Here is a 16,260-nt window from a genome sequence, read left to right as displayed (position 1 = left end):
AGTTAATGCATGGCAACACCAATCTATCAGATCACTAATTCGAGATCGAATGCTGGAGGGAGGGCAGCTTAAAAATGACAATTAAAATAATGAGAGTTGGAAAATTTTAAAAAGAGCAATTCTTTTGAAGTTCTAAATGCTGAAAATATCCATGTTCTATAGATTATGGGCTCTGAAATTCACAAATGAACTTAAAACTACGTTAAATTAGGCATTTATGGCACGAAATTTTCAAAAAAGACATTACCAAAAAAAGTTTGAAAATAGGCAATTATGGAATTTTGCGTGAACTTCTAGGCTCTATTTATTAGTGAAGGAGAGCAAATTACCGCATTCTGGCAAAAGTACAGATTTGGTTTAAAAAAATTCAAATATATGGCTAGCACGCCATAAATCTGGTGATAAATTTCCCAATATAAAGTGGTTGAAAAATTTAGTATGCAATAATGATAATACTCTACACGAAGGGAAAATGGCTACTCCTGAAAGAAGGCCGGTCGCCGGTCGCACCCGCTATCAACGGGACTGAATATTTCAGTTCACTTTCAAGAAGCCGTAGCTCGCTCTGCTGGCGGAGAAATTTACTTTCGTTGCGCTTTTTGGTGCGTAACTGACCGTCAGAAAAATGACACGTCACAAAATTTCAAAACGTTATAACTCCTTTAATATTCAAAAACGGAAAAAACTTCCCCCATGTTAGTTTTTCACAAGGAATCACGTGTGTAATTGTTGGGCGGTCGATAGTTACCACCCTGTATGTTTGGAAAATATGTGAGATGAATGTTCCACTTATTTTTTTTTTTTTTTTTCTGACAAGAATTAGTCATGACGTAAATTATATTTCCATGACTTAATGATAATATAATCTTTATTTTTATTTTCAAACTTCAACCATGCCTCTCTAAATATTCGGGACATTAAGTTGGGCGACCAAAATTACGGAAATATACCGTAAAATACGGGTCATATGGTCACTTATCAAAAAAAGTTACTGGCCTACGAAAAAAAGGTTACGGTCGGAAAGGTTATGCACCCACTGGTGTACAGTATCACGAATCGACTGTTCATAATATCGAGAAGGGGTGGGGGAGGATTCAATTCCACAGCTGAGATTAATTCTCACTAGAGTGACCATGACTTATTTTCGGAACATTCCCGTATTTTATTTTCAGATTAAACGACATGCACCGTGTAAGAGAATAGAGAGGCACGTGCGGATAGAAAGGAAGATAACGACGCAAGCGCGTGGGGATTTCGGAGCTTTTTTGTAAAGCTCGTTGAAAACCCCTGGTATAGTCAATAAGAATGAAATATTAATAGAAAAAGCCATCGTATAAATCCGGGAATAACGATAATAATGATAAATGTGACAACGGCGGGATCAAAGACCTACTGAACTAAAGCAAAAAGAAAAGAAAAAAAGGATGAAGTAGGTCTTCGACGAATGAGACAGGTCCAGCAGGTTGTTGTTGTAGGAAAGGAAGCGACTACTCTCTCAGGCAAATGACTGCCGTCTAGAACTAGGTCAAGGGCTGCTTCGATATTCGGGTGACTGACTTAATGCAGCAGAATAAATACGAAAATGTCATTACTACCTTTTTTTCTTTTTTTCCATAACTGCTTGCACAGCAGTCATACATACAATTGAAAAATGATTTAATTTCAATAAAATCGTTCAATTGATGACCAATTAACTGATCGCCATTTTCATAATCAATGTTTAGGGTCCCGATACGGAAAGAGATGTGTGTGATACTCCATTGCACCAGAGAAACAAGGCATAGCAATTGCTTACCATGGAGAAAACAGTATAATACTTGAATATAGGTGTGATAATGATAATACAGCGGTTCTCAACCGTTGCTCCGCGAAGCACTTGGAGCTCCGTGCGCACTTCCCAGGGGTTCCACAGCTGCTCAAGGAAAATAAACCAGTAAATTGGATAGATAAATAAAAAACGAAGCCTAAAAGGTTCTATAATATAAATTATATACTAAAAAGGGCTCCTCGGGTCAAACAGGGCACCGCCATAGAAATTATTTACTGAAAATGGCTCCACGAGTCAGAAAAGGTTTAGAACCGCTGCATTAATAGCTACATGGCTAAAACTAGTGTTTCCTGGCCGTTTTTCAGACACTACCCTTTTTTTCTGCACCCTGTGAATATAACAATATAACCCACTTCCAAAAGCACTAGTTTAAAAAAAATTTCCACTCTGCTAAGTTCCACCAAATTTTTTAAACACTGGTTGAATGTTTCATTCTTCCCGTTAAGTTCCGCCGAATTTTCCGGAAACAATGATTAAAAAGTTTTTCTTTCTTTCCGCTAATTTCCAAAAAAGTCTCAGAAACATTGGTTAAAAGTAGGGATGCGAATCGATTAAAATTTTAACTGGTTAATCAAAAAATGTTAATCGACCGATTAATCGAATATTTCGACGTAACTATAGCTTATATTAATCGATGCTATAAAAATATTTTTTGTTCATTTATTCATTTCATGCATTTATCCGTCGCATGTAAATAAAATGTGGCAATAGTAGACCAAGAAATTAATTAACTGCCAATTTGAAACAAATTTAAAATGCTTAACATATTTTATCAAATTCTGGGGATTTTTCCCTACGATTTTTTTTTTTAATGTTATTTTAAAAAATCGGTCACTGATTTCGAAACTACTTTCGATTATACTATGTTACTAGTTTTATTACATAGGTGCATACAAATTGTACATGTGAGGAGATGAGCTGATGTTGCCAAGAATACGAAAACTGCTGTTCATAGTGGATATGATAAATTTTAGTCTGAGCTCAATTTGAAATTGAAGTCGTTAACTTTCGTTGAATCGAATTGCATTTTCCCATGCCAAAAAATGTGATCAAAATATTGATTTAAATATTTTTAAATATGGTCACTTTTCCAAAATGCTGTATGTAGGTATGTACATAATTTAAGACATCCAATCGATTTCATTGAACAAATCAAGTTAAATTTCGAACTTTCAAGCAAATTTTAATCGAACTAATAAATTCGACAAAAATATCTTTTACTGCGATTAACAATCATCGATTAACCGATCCGATATATCGGACCAGTCTTAGTTAAAAGGGTTTTTTTTCCGCCAGATATTTGGAAAAACACTGATTAAATATTTTTCTTTCCGCCAAATTCTACCAAATTTTCGGTAACAATAGTAAAAAGGAGGGCTGGGAATCGATCAAAATTTTTAACTGGTTAATGAAAAAAATTTTAATCGACTGCTTGCTGTTTATTCATAGCAAACGTACGTTGGTAACTATATAATATCAATTAATGCTACAAAAATATATTTCATTTCACGCATCTATATAAACAAATACAGAAATAGATTAATAAATAAAGGCCGCGCCAGCCTTAAGCTATTTAGCATCGTCCCTCCTTTGCCAGAAACATGAATATGCAAATTCCTATAACTTCGAAAACGACTTTTGAATATTTATATATATATACTCTACCCTTATTACTCAATGGAAGTTGCTGTCCTAAAATGTTTTGTAAAATATGTTTCAAGAGATACACATTTACGTTTCTGGAAAAACTTAGCAAAATAAGTGATCCAACCAACTGATAAACAATAAAGTGAAAATTCGCACATTCATGTCTCTGGTATAAAAGGGGCGATACGCTGAACATGCATGTCATTTCCTGGCATTTCTTAATATGGATCTTGTCTTTTTTTTTTTTTTTTTCAATCAGTAATTTTAGAAACCATCACCAGTTTTCGTTGAATCAAATTGTGTTTCCTCATGTCGAAACATTTGATTAAGATATTAAATTCAAATATTTTTAAATACGATCATTTATCTCTGAAACATTTTGTGTATAGGAACATAATTTTCAAAATTATAATTTAACTTCTAATAAAAAAAAAATTTGATCGGAGATTGGTTGAGTCGAATAACTCAACTAATATTTTTAACTGCGATTAACAATTGATCGATAAACCGACCAGATTAATCGGACTGGCCCTAGTTGAAAGATTTTTTTCTCTTTCTGCTAAGCTCCACCGAATTTTTGGAGAAACGCTGGTTTGACGTTTTCCCGTTCCGCAAAGTTTTCGGAAACACTAGTTGGATGTTTTTTCCGTTAATTTAAGTTCCTCCAAATTTTTAGAGACGCCGCCGCTTTATTTTCTGTTCAAATTTTTGGAAACTGGTCAAAAGTTGTTTTCATTCCACTAAGTTCCGCAAAATTTTCAAAACCATTAGTTTGAAATTTTTATTTTTCGTTCAGTCAAGTTCCTTAGAATTTTCGGAAATGCAACTGTTTCGGCCAGGTAGCCTATTCAAAAAAAGACGTATTCATATCAAAAAATTCTCGAAATTCATTAATGAGGATGAGAAAAACCAGCAGCAAAATGCAGACAAGAAACGACCTCGTCACGTGAATGTGAGTGTGTGTTGCGTTAGCCTTGTTTCAGTAGCAGCTACAAGGCCGGCTGAGTAAAAGAAATAATAATTGTTTGGTTATAGGTTTGACTGAGACCAGGTGTGTAGACGCTAGCGTAGGATTTGGCTGGAAATTAGTGAAGAGTTTTGTATCGCAAGTCGCACATAATTAAGAGAACGAAGAACCCCTTTTCGCATTTTATACATACAATTTTTTTATATTTACTTCTTTTCTCTGGAGAGGGATAATTAGCATTGAAGCCTTCTCTCTGTTGCCGCCACCTTCTTCGTGGGCGGAGCGAAGAACAACTTCTGACACAGAGAGAAAGACAACGTGTATGTCTCGCATTAAATTTATTGCGCAACTTTTCCTTCTTTCCCTTCGAAAACGCGCTACACATATTGTTATTGCTCGACGCCATTTCACTTTGGGCAAGCAATCGGCACCGCAATACCTTGAAAATCGAAAAAAATTTATAGGAAAATTAATTCTCCCCCCCCCCCCTTCATCGGGCACTGAAAAAAAAGGGACGTAATTTAATTTGATGTAATGTAATTTCATTTTGGGGGCCGTTCAAGTATTACGTCAGCACATTTTTAGCAATTTTTGACCGCCCTCCCCCCTTGTCAGCAAAATTTCGTCAGCACTGCCCCCTACCTCCTAAGGCATATTGGTGGGATCAGAAACGTACGCGGGAGGGGACATGGGGCTCATGCTCTTCCCCCCCCCCCAAACGGAAAAAAATTTTAATGCAAAATGGTTTTTTTTTTAATTAAAATTTCGAAAGAAAATACCTTTATATGTTATTATAATCAATTTCAATGCTATTTGAAGGGTAAGAACTCAAAATTTCTCTTCGAGAAAAGAAATTCATTGCGACCCCACCCTTTAAGCCATATGTGCTAAACCCTCGACCCTTTTGTATTCATTCTCACGGAAAAATAGGACACTTGGCTCAAGAAATTCGGCAGGCACCTAATTTTTTTTTTTTTTCCGATTTGTCAAGCCAGTATATGAACAAATACAGGGTGCATAGCAAATAGGGGTATGGCATTTTACTGGCGAATCGTTGGTGATAGAGGTGTATGCTTACGGTTAGGAAAAAGTTCCTAAACAACGTGTAGTACTCAGGCGATTCATTTTTCAAGGGTTTGTATGGTTATTAAAATAAGAACTTATACTTTTTATATAGTCCCAGTGTACCCCAAAGCCGTCTTACGTGATGCCAAAAAAATCCACGTTTCTAAGTGCAATATTCATTGAGATATTCGAATTCGGAAAACAGGGGAAAGTGGGGAAGAAACAGCTCTAAATGCGGAAAATCTGTTTCACCCACATTTAACGCTGGTTTTTCAAAAATTCAATCCGTTTTTCGAATTCGAATATCTCTCTGAATATTGCATTTAAAAACGATGATGATTTCTTTTTTTTTTTTTGGCATCACGGGAGAGAAGGCAACAACTTTTAACTGGGTTTTGGGGCACACCACGGGGACTGTATAAAAAGTTAATATTTTTATTTTAATGACTACACAACCCATTGAAAAATGAATGACATATCTGAGTACAACACGTTACTTGGAAACTTTTTTATAATTGAAAGTATACCTCTACGATCAATGATTCAGGTGTAAAATGCTATACCCCCGTTTGCTATGTACCCTGTATAACTTGTTTGTTTTTCACACGATATCACTTACTAGATTAAAACTAATCAGAATTTTTTTTCCTTCAAATGAAGGAGGTGCGACATTTGGGACATGATTTCAGAGATCTATATCGCACATTGACTTGGACATGTGTCGACATGCACAGAAAAACTTTCTGTCCATGTCTGCTCTTATATAGTAATGATTTTTTTTGATTTTTTTTTTTCTTGATGGCGATTGAATGTGGAAATCACGTGCGACTCCACTCAACAGAATGGACATCCTTTAATCGATTTGCTGTCATCAATGCCCTCGTCATACATGTTGTTGATGATGATCATATTCAATACATGTCGCCAATGGAATCATTAACAAAAAGTGCTCTATCTAACACAACGTGATTGGGTTTGGCCGATACAAATGCATTCCTTGAAATCCAAATTTCTCCACCTTCGTCCTTCCGCCTATGCCAACACAATTTTCTCACTGAACGGGAAGGGGACCGCCCTCTTCACCCCTAACCCATTATCTACCTATGATTTACTAATTAGCAGGGCCAGGATTTTTATGACCTAAAAATCGACAGAATATGCACCATAAAAAAATGCATTTATGCCCTAAAAGGACTAAAAATATGGAGCAAAAAACCTAAAAATATGTTTTTATAAATAGGCTGACCATATTTTCTCCGAGAAAAATGTTACATTAAAAGGATCAATCTTTTTCAAAAGTGTATGTCAAAGGTACACAATTAAAATTTCCAGTAGTTCCTAATGTCACCGAAAAATCACTAATCACTACAAAAAACGGTGTCAAAGGTAAAATTGATAATTATTGGTAAAATCGCTAACTGCAGAAAATGAAACTAGGGAAGACTCAAGAACAGGCATCTTCATCCCGTAGGTCGCGAGCGCCACGGTGCTCACAGTGAGCTCGATGATCGCGTCTGATTTTACGCTCGCGAGCACTTGACCAATGTTCCAATGATAAAACCTTGTACAAATTGCATTCAAAGGATCCGTATGGTAAACTTACCGTGAGGGGTGCTCTTTTTTTGATGGTGGGAACAGGCAGTGCTCGTGACTAGGAAAAAGGTTGAAGACCTCTTAGCTAGAGAGAATTTGCTGTCCTCTCTCTAGAGGAGAAGCCGTAAAAAGCATCTTGAGAAAGAAGCAAGAGAGAGCTTGGGGAAAAAAATCTCTTCACTAAATGCTGAAATATGAAAATATGCATTAAATCTGAAGATGAAAAATGCCCTAAAATTACTGGAAACGAAAAAATGCCTTAAAATTACCAAAAATCATGGAAAAAATGCTATATAACGTAAAAATAGCGAAATGTGAAAATTCATAGAAATCTTAGTCCTACTGATTAGGAAAACGAGCTGTTGCACTTATGGTCGAAAGGAGGAAACTTGGCGCCCCCGTCTCGATGCTGGTCTCACCTGCTCTATCTCTTTAGCTGAGGTCATTCCAACACATCTTTAGATGCAGTCACCCAACATTCCAAAAAACTAAAAAAACGTATTAAATTTAATGTTGCACTAACCGATGATCTGCGAGATACGTAACACACAGCACCTACTCAAACACATCCCTAGATGCACCTCATTTCCGGTAGCACTGTTTACACAATTGTTTTTTTAATAGGAAAATAAATATAAGGCACCCATTACAAGTCCTGACCTAGTTCAAGGATGTGTGGTGGGGGTATTCAACCTACCCAAATTTGTTTCTCGGATTCGTGTTCTACTCGAAACACGGAGGAGTTTCCTGGCCGTTACAAATGTATTCGAACGGTAGTTATTCCTTAGTCTAATTGCATCCCACTCGTGCGCCAAATGAGCCGCAACCCAAAAATCCGATGTTTTAAGTGTTGTCTCTAATTACAGCGATAATTATCTCAACTATTTGATCCATGAATATAGTGACAACCAATTCCAAATGTCTATCTTTTTTTTAATCTATTAAAATAACGAACGAGCCATCTATTCACCGGACAAGCAAAGGACATTACAAGGCGCGTGCTATTTATTCTATTGCACAATAAGCAATCGACATGTGTATATATTATGAGCCCATTTCCCGTGGGCAGTGAAGTCGAAAATGCCAATTAATTGTATGAATCCATGAAAAAAAAAATCCACGCGGAATCTCATCACTCCCATCAAGATGATGATCTGATGTTGCCAACACGTGCGTTTCTTACGTGCAACATCTTAATGTGGTTTTTTTTTTTTTTTTCTCTCTTTCTTTCTTCTTGGAAGAGACCACACATTGCGGGCACAGCGCCAGAGTGTTCACGCACGCGAGAACGGAAATAAGATTCGGCTCTTCACGTTTGAAATTAAAAGTATGCACAGCCTTCAGATATAGTAGAAGCGGCAAACAAAAAATATAAAAATGGGCGTCGTAACCTGTAGCCACATGGGAATCTCTTCTATTCATTCTCCTGCAACGGTGCTAACCCCCTGTTGCTGCTTCCAGCGGGAGTGTCACAGGGATCTTCTCTGGAACCAACAAAGTCTCAATTTCCTCATTTCTTCTTTTTCCTGAGCGCGAGGGTTCGACGACCCTCTTTCTCCTGGAAGGATGGAAAAGAACTAAACGCAGAGCGAATGACATCTTGATAAACATTTGGGGGACATGGGTATCTTAATTTATGTAAACTCGTAATAACAATGGACGTCACGGAATGTTCATCAAACGGGGTTGGAGTTCTTTGAAATTCAAGGCTGTGGTTTATCCACTACAGAGGTAACGAAATATTTTAAACTAATATTTTGCCAACGTGAGATACGCATACCTTCCGGAATATGCAAAGGATCATTCAGGGCTACGTGAAAAATAATCAGCAATGTCGGAAAAAACTAGTGAAGGTAAGAATATCTGTATAATTAGAAGTACAAACGTTTCCTATTCCATTTCTAAGGATACGCAAGGCCTCTATGAATATCTGAGGTGTACGTACGCCTCGCGAGTATTTCTAGGCATGCGCAAGCCACCCACTCATTTCTAGGTGTATGAAAACCACCCACGCATTTCAATGGGCTATGAGAGCGCCTCTTCCTCATTTCATCAAGAGTGTGTGACTCTTCCTTATTTGTAGGGGTACCCAAGCCTTCGACGTATTCCAGGTACGTGCGTATCTCACTCATTTCTAGAGGTGCGAAAGCCACCTACGCGGGGTACGAGTGCCTCCTACACATTTCTAGAGGCACGAAAGAAATTCACACATTTCAATGGATGCAAGAGCCTCTTTCGTTTTTACGGGGTGTGCAAGCCACAAACGTATTTCAATGGGTACGAGTACAAATACAACGATTCCCTAACTTTTTTTTAGTTCGTAATATCCTCAGCCAACGAAATAAAAATATAGAAAATCTCTCACGGCATCCCGCCGACGACACCCTCTCCCCCTCCCCCCCCCCCATAAAAAAAATGCATAACACAAATTCTCCACATAAATGCCATAAGGAATCCCAGCCTTATTGCTACACTCAATTAGTAATTTTATCTCTATAACTCCCGACAGATCTCACGGAGCTCTCAGGAAGGGGAATGGCAGACAGATCACCGCTTGGGAATTTGCATTCATAGAATCAGATCTACGGTTTCAAGGGTCCCCCCCACCCCTCGAAAAAGAAATATTTTGTTATTATGGATCAATCGTGAGTTAATCCTGTCGCAATACAATATTGTGTGTCATACCCTTGTAAGTTGTTGTGAAATGTTATCATCATAACGCATCCGTATCTCGTTCACTTCCTGAAGACGTTCCTGCGTGTGTCGTTATCACAAGACGTTCTAACCTTTGCACACCTTTACAAGTATAAATACATATATACATATTCCGAAGAAATCAGCTAGCGACAGGTGCCGGCTACCGAATGTCTTTCTCGCTTGTCTGTCTCAAACGGGCCGCCCAAACGGATGTTAAAACACACACGTGGATTTACCGTCAATTTCTTTCAAGCGAGAGAAGCCTACGTATCGTTCATACAGTACCCTTCGTGGGGGGATGGGCATGGATACCCTGGTGAACTTATGGCCTGGGGCAGTGGTTCTCAAACTTTTGTCACCCACGGCTCCCTTTCCCAATTCATGGTTTATCTGCGGCTCCCCAGAATACTTTAGTGGATATTTTCCCGTATGGCATAAATGATTTATGGCCTTTGGGGGGATCACCCATATAATTTTTTTTTTAATCTCTTGTTGTCGAAAGAACATTTTTTGAAACTTCTTAAGCCATATTTATGCGTGTCATGTGTGGAGCCTTCAGCATTAATGCGTATTTTTTGTGTAATATTTTAGCATTTAAAAACTCAGCCGTTACACACGGGGCCTAAAAGTCGCGGATCGCAACTAGGGAAAAGCAGGCGAGTATAATGCCGCGAGTACCAATTTTACCCTTTCTCCATTCAAAATTACGGGTAAAACACCAAAATTATGCTCGCTAAATATTACTGCGTACTCCCCCCCCCCCCCCCCCGAATTGCAGCTGTGAGTGAAGAACGTCCCTAGGTCTGCGGTTCTCATTAATGGGTCTATGAACCTCTTCGGGGTCTTGGGAGACGTTTCGGTGGGGGGGCCGTAGGTTGAATGTGATAATAATCAACTTCATGTTTCCATTATGCGGGGTAGGTATTCCCTGGCCTTCGTCTTATTAGCACAAAACGTTCGTGGTACAAAAAAGGTGAAGAACTCCTACCCTGGTAGAAATCTTTGATGTGGCCCCTTCGCCAGGATTTTTCTCTGGCTCTTTTCACTTATATACTGAAGAAAAAAGGGATTGGTCATCGGTCACTATAAATAACCCTGCCAGTTAACCTCATGCGGTGGCCAGGGTTACTCGGTCCAGGAACCGTTATTATTGATTATGACCATTGATCATGCTTCATTAATTAGGCACTTTAGACTAGAGCTATGTTTAGGAATGAATTTTGCAAATTCAAAATTTTAATCAGCAAAAAGCACGCGGCCAGTCTTGTTCTCGGGCATAAGTGGAAACGGGGGGCCCCCATGAGAGCTATCGTTCCCTTTTTATTTTTTAAATGGAAAAAAATATATTGGCATAGGCAAGAGGTGGACATTCGCCTCCCCCCTCCCCTTCGCTATACACACCCCCCAAAGCTGCATAAAGGTAAACTCTTCATGCAGCTTTTTGACACGACCTCAGTGATTCGTCGCCCCCTTTCCCGTTCGAAGAGGTATGCGCTTATGTAGCCGGGGTCCATCTGGAAAGATAAAAGATCAAATTTTTGAACTGGGGAGTTCATTTTTTTTTTTTTATTTAGAGAAGCCTGTCTGAATTTTTCATCCATTCGTGTATTAATCAGGAACTATGACAGCGAGTAAAATCAGTCATAAGTATTTCTATCTGAAAAAAAAGATGCAAATCAATTGTTTTTCTTCATCCGTGCGACCATGACAAATGATGATACATAACGGTGCAGTTTATGTTCCGTTTATCGACCCCGACAATCAAATAAATTTATATCATCGGGATCAATTGGGGGGTCTTTGTTTCGTCTACAGTCCATTGCTCATTTCATAAATTTTAGAACTGGGAATGAAACGGACGAAGTTAATATTTCTGATCCATATACAGACAAGAGACATAATTCTTCACTGGCAGGGAATCGAACGCAAAGCCAATAACGGTCAAGCACCTGCAGCAGGGGTTCTTAACCAGTAGTCCATGGACTGCCTTGGGGAATCTTTGAGAGATTTTGGGGGAAGGGGGACGTGAGCTTGGAAAAGAAAATTATTATGTAATTCATTTGTTTTACATTGCTAGAAGCAATGCACTTGACTTATTAACTGCCAATTTTTTTTTTTTACTTTTTGGCCGGATAAGTTATAGGCACAAAAACACCTATATATGCACAAAAAGTTGCAAACGTAAAGCACGTAAAATTCCAAAATCCCCAAATGGGGATCGTGACAGCTAATGCGTTAATATATTGTAAACAGGTCTGTGGCTTTCTTTTATTAGCACAGGGGTTCGCGGACATCTTATTACTACAATGGTCCGTGGAACACAAAAGGTCAAGGACGCCCCTCCCCGCGTTAATGGTGAAGCCGACTGATATAATGTATATGCCGAGGCTGGACAAATAGCAAAATCTAAGGGCCAGAAAAAAAAAATTTTCACCCAGAGAAAAAGGTTCATAATAATGCTTCTTTTGATTTTTTCAGGGCATACTTGATCTCTTTCATGTTGGAAAAACACATCCAAACACTTTGTACTGCTCTCAGCGTGGTTTAGTAACTGCTCAATGAAAATTTGAGGCACCAATACCAATTTTTTAGTCGAAATGGTGGCCTGGCCCCTGGGATTTGTCCAGCCCTGATATACGCATACATATAGATTGCATCATCTTCCCCGCATGCCTTTCAAAACTATTTCCGCTTATGATAGGCAGGCCTTGGCAAATCCCCAGTGCCAGATCGTCATGGCACCTGTAAAATCGGTATTGACGGCTAAAATTTCCTATATTGAATTGCTAAATTAAAGGCTAAGAATAATACAAAAATTTCATGATTTTATAATGATACGAATTCCAGCACGAAATCTCGAAAAGTCGAAGGGGAAAAAACACATTCAGAACTTTTTTTCTTGACAAAAAAAACCAAAAAGAAAGGCATCTAAGGGATTTGTCTGTCGCCTAAATTTTGTTTCCGATTTGTCAAGCCTTGCTCATAAATGACACATCAATGCAAGAAGGTTCAAACAATGATCTCCGCAACAGAATGGAAGCTACTTCCGCCAACTAAAGTTAAAATAATGATCACGGCAACAATAAATTTCAAATAATGAGAGCAAAGAAAAAAAAGCTAAACAAGACGTTTTCAAACGATTCTGGTCTAATCAGTAATCGTCATAACAAGAGTTTTCTTAACGATGATAGTAGGGAAATGATATCTCAAATATCAACAAACATTTTTTAACACTGCTCTGGCCAAAAAATTAATAAGTGCTTTCGGCAACAAGCGATTTCAAATGATCTCTGCACGAGGTTTCAAAGAATGATAGCAAGAGAAAAAAAAACATCAATACGTTCTCATATGAATCAACAATGCATTCTTCAATAAAAACCAAGACAAACAAATGTTTAATGCAATGCGATCATCAATGCATTTTTAAAGTTATATCCGCAACAAGAGGTTCCAAACAATGATTTTTGAATTCGCCCGAATTTTCAAACAATGCTCCTAGCAATAAAGTAATTCGAACAATAATAGCAGCAAAATAATTTCAAATTACCACTCGAGACAATGAGTTTCGCAACAATGTTGCCAGCGACAAGAGATTTCAAAGAATAATAAAATTTGCTCAGACCAATGCATCAACAATGCCTGGTCAATTATCTTTTTTGTGTAGCAAGAGATTTGAAACAATCATTCCTACAACAACAGTTGTGCAAAAAAAAGTTTAGAGTAATGCTGCATTTACAAACAATGATATTTGCAACAAGGAGTTTCAAAGAATGGTATCCTCAACGAGAGATTTCAAAGAATGATGTCAACAAAAGAGATTTCAAATAATGCTCTCAGTAACAAACGATTTTAAACAATTAGAGCAGAGAAATAGTATCGTAGTATCCCTTTAACAATGGTTTCGACAACAATGAATTTCAAACAATGATATCGACATGATATTTCAAACAATATCAGAAATCAAAATTTAATATGAAATGTGTTTTTAAAGAATGTCAACAATAACTACTCAATCTCCATATCAAGAGATTCGGAACAATTATTCCGACAACATTCCAATCCCAAACAATGAACGCATCAACAATGCGTTCTTAAATAATCATCTCGGCAACACCATTTCAATAGTGCATTTTCACACAATAATGCCCGCTACAAGAAGTTCCAAACAATAACAGTGCCAATAAATAAGGCAGAGAAATCATTTCAAAAACTGTCTCTTCAACAATGCCACCACTAACAAGTGATTACATACAATAATCTCGGCATCAACGAACACACGAGATTTCAAAGAATGATAAAAGAAAAAAATATATTTTGATCTATCTAAAATATGTTTGAAAACAATGCCATCAACGCATCAACAATACCTACTGAATCATCTCAACAGCAAGAGATTTGAAAAAATCATTCCCACAGCAATGATCTTCGCAACTAGACTTTTAAACAATCTTATCAACAATGCGTTCTCAACTTCCTGCACGAGAAATTTCAAGCAACACACAGAAAAATTCTCAACGATCTTACTCATAATGCTTTTGAAAAAACAAGAGATTTTAAACAATTATTCCCACAACAACAGTTGTACAACAATCTGGGCCACAAAAAAGTCTGTTTTCAAATACGGCGTTACTCTAATATTTGCAACACGAAGTTTCGAAGAATGGTATCCTCAACCGAGAGTTTTCAAACAATTGTACAGCAGAAAAATAATTTCAAACAATCTCTCCACCAACAATGCTGTCGGCAACAAGAGCTTAAAAACAATCTCGGCAAAAATGAATACAAAACAAAAAATCATTCCTGCAACAATGTTCGCAACAAGAGTTGTAAACAATCTCATCAACAATGTTTTCTCAACGATTCCCTCACAAGAAACTCCAAGCAATAATAGCAGACGAAAAATTCCAACAATGCTCTGCACAACAACAGATTTCAAACAATATTTGAGCCGAATATTGAGGGAGAAAAACCTAAAGAATTTTTTTTCAAAGAGGAAAATGTAAATAAAACCTCGCCACGACGACCGACTGGTGTTTCAAGTTTTCTTTTGTGTTTTGTTTATACACAAGGTGAACATCATCATCAACACACGCACAAAAGAATAAACAGAGAATAGTTTCCAAATAATCAAAAAATTAGACAATCATAAACAATAATAGATACTCACATCGTCCCATTTGACGAACTTGTTCCCATCTAGAAGAGCTTTCGGAAGAGTTATAGATTTCAATTGCATAACATGGACACCGGACTGTGCTCCAGCCATTTTTATTTCAAGTGATTAAAAAACACGAAAAAATCACAAGGAAAAAAAAAAACTCAGCTTTAAATAAAGCTCTTTTCTTCCGAAAAAAAAAATCCTTAAAAATCACAAAAATTCTCAAGTTTTTGCCTCAAGAGTTTCCAAAAAAACGGGGAATCAAAAAAAAAAACGCTAGATGATGAGATGCTCGGCGGTTCGATTCCCCCACGATATTTTTTCGGAGCCGTCTTTTTTGTTGTTGTATGGTCCGTGATAATTGATAATCAAATCATCACAAAATTATTCATCGAAAATTATCACAAAATCATTTTCGAAAAATTGTTTTTTTCTCCTTTTAAAAAAATGAAATTTCATCAAAAAAAACTAAAAAATAATAATACACACAAGAGATATAAATGGTGCCTCAGCGATCGAAAATGACACCCGCGTCGTCTGGTGTTCGACTCACTTCGCCGTTTGAGGATGCTTCGGTGTGTGCGTGTAGACCCCTGCGGCGTTCTTTTCCACTCCGCCTCCCTTTCTCGTCTCTCTCTCTCTCTCTTCCTCTTCCTCGTGGATAATCCCGCCAACCCTGCAGGATGAACGCTATCATCGTACGCGTCTTGGCGGTGTTTGGCATCTCTGGTTTTTATCAATCAGCGTTATTGGCGAGAGAATGACACAATCATTGGCGTTTTCGTTATTGCAGCAGCAACAGGGTGGTGGGTTTTTGAGAAAATTATAGACTTCAAATTTCATTGTAAAAAATCCATCAATAATTATTTTCTGATTATAGCAAACAATGAACTCAATTTTAATACCAGACTTAACAAACAAGTCATTGGCAAATAACAATCAATTCTTTAGTCAAATTCAGCGACAATTATTTTTCATTTGTAATTACTTATTCATTGGCAATCAATTAATTGTTAGCGAAAGAATTCATTTCTCTACAATAATTTTTGCTTACTCACCGTAGTCATTTGGCGAATGTCCGGTCCTTCATTGAATGTTGAAGGACCGGACACCCCCCCCCCATTTCACATGTCGGAGAGATACGGTCCACCCCACTTCATCGGATAACGGATAAACAGATACCCGCTTAAATGGATAAAATTCTCCGGCGACAAAATTTCTCCCATAGAGACAATGTAAAAGTTCCCCGCTTAATATGGTAATTTCAACGACTTTTCTCCTCTTAACCGAATATTAGGCTTCACA

At 37.6% G+C, this 16,260-nt stretch overlaps 1 protein-coding gene across 2 annotated transcripts in view; it reads right to left on the bottom strand.

The window, feature by feature from the left end:
* The window catches only part of Plc21C (Phospholipase C at 21C), a 326,807-nt gene extending 311,185 nt beyond the window's left edge, over nucleotides 1-15,622 (bottom strand). Inside the window, exon 1 of one of the 2 annotated variants that reach the window (XM_089234814.1) lies at nucleotides 14,965-15,622. In XM_089234814.1, coding sequence (XP_089090940.1) covers nucleotides 14,965-15,063 — 99 coding nt within the window. In that variant the 5' untranslated portion in view covers nucleotides 15,064-15,622. The remainder of the gene's footprint in view (nucleotides 1-14,964) is intronic. The other variant, XM_089234813.1, reaches the window with a different exon arrangement.
* Nucleotides 15,623-16,260: the final 638 nt, after the last annotated feature.

The sequence above is a fragment of the Pholcus phalangioides genome, unplaced genomic scaffold, assembly GCF_987345545.1.
Source record: "Pholcus phalangioides strain wild (caught in Gottingen) unplaced genomic scaffold, Ppha-v1.0 ptg000008l_1, whole genome shotgun sequence".
NCBI lineage: Eukaryota > Metazoa > Arthropoda > Arachnida > Araneae > Pholcidae > Pholcus > Pholcus phalangioides.
Note: the sequence above shows the minus strand (reverse complement) of the source record. Positions and strands in the feature narration are given on the sequence as shown.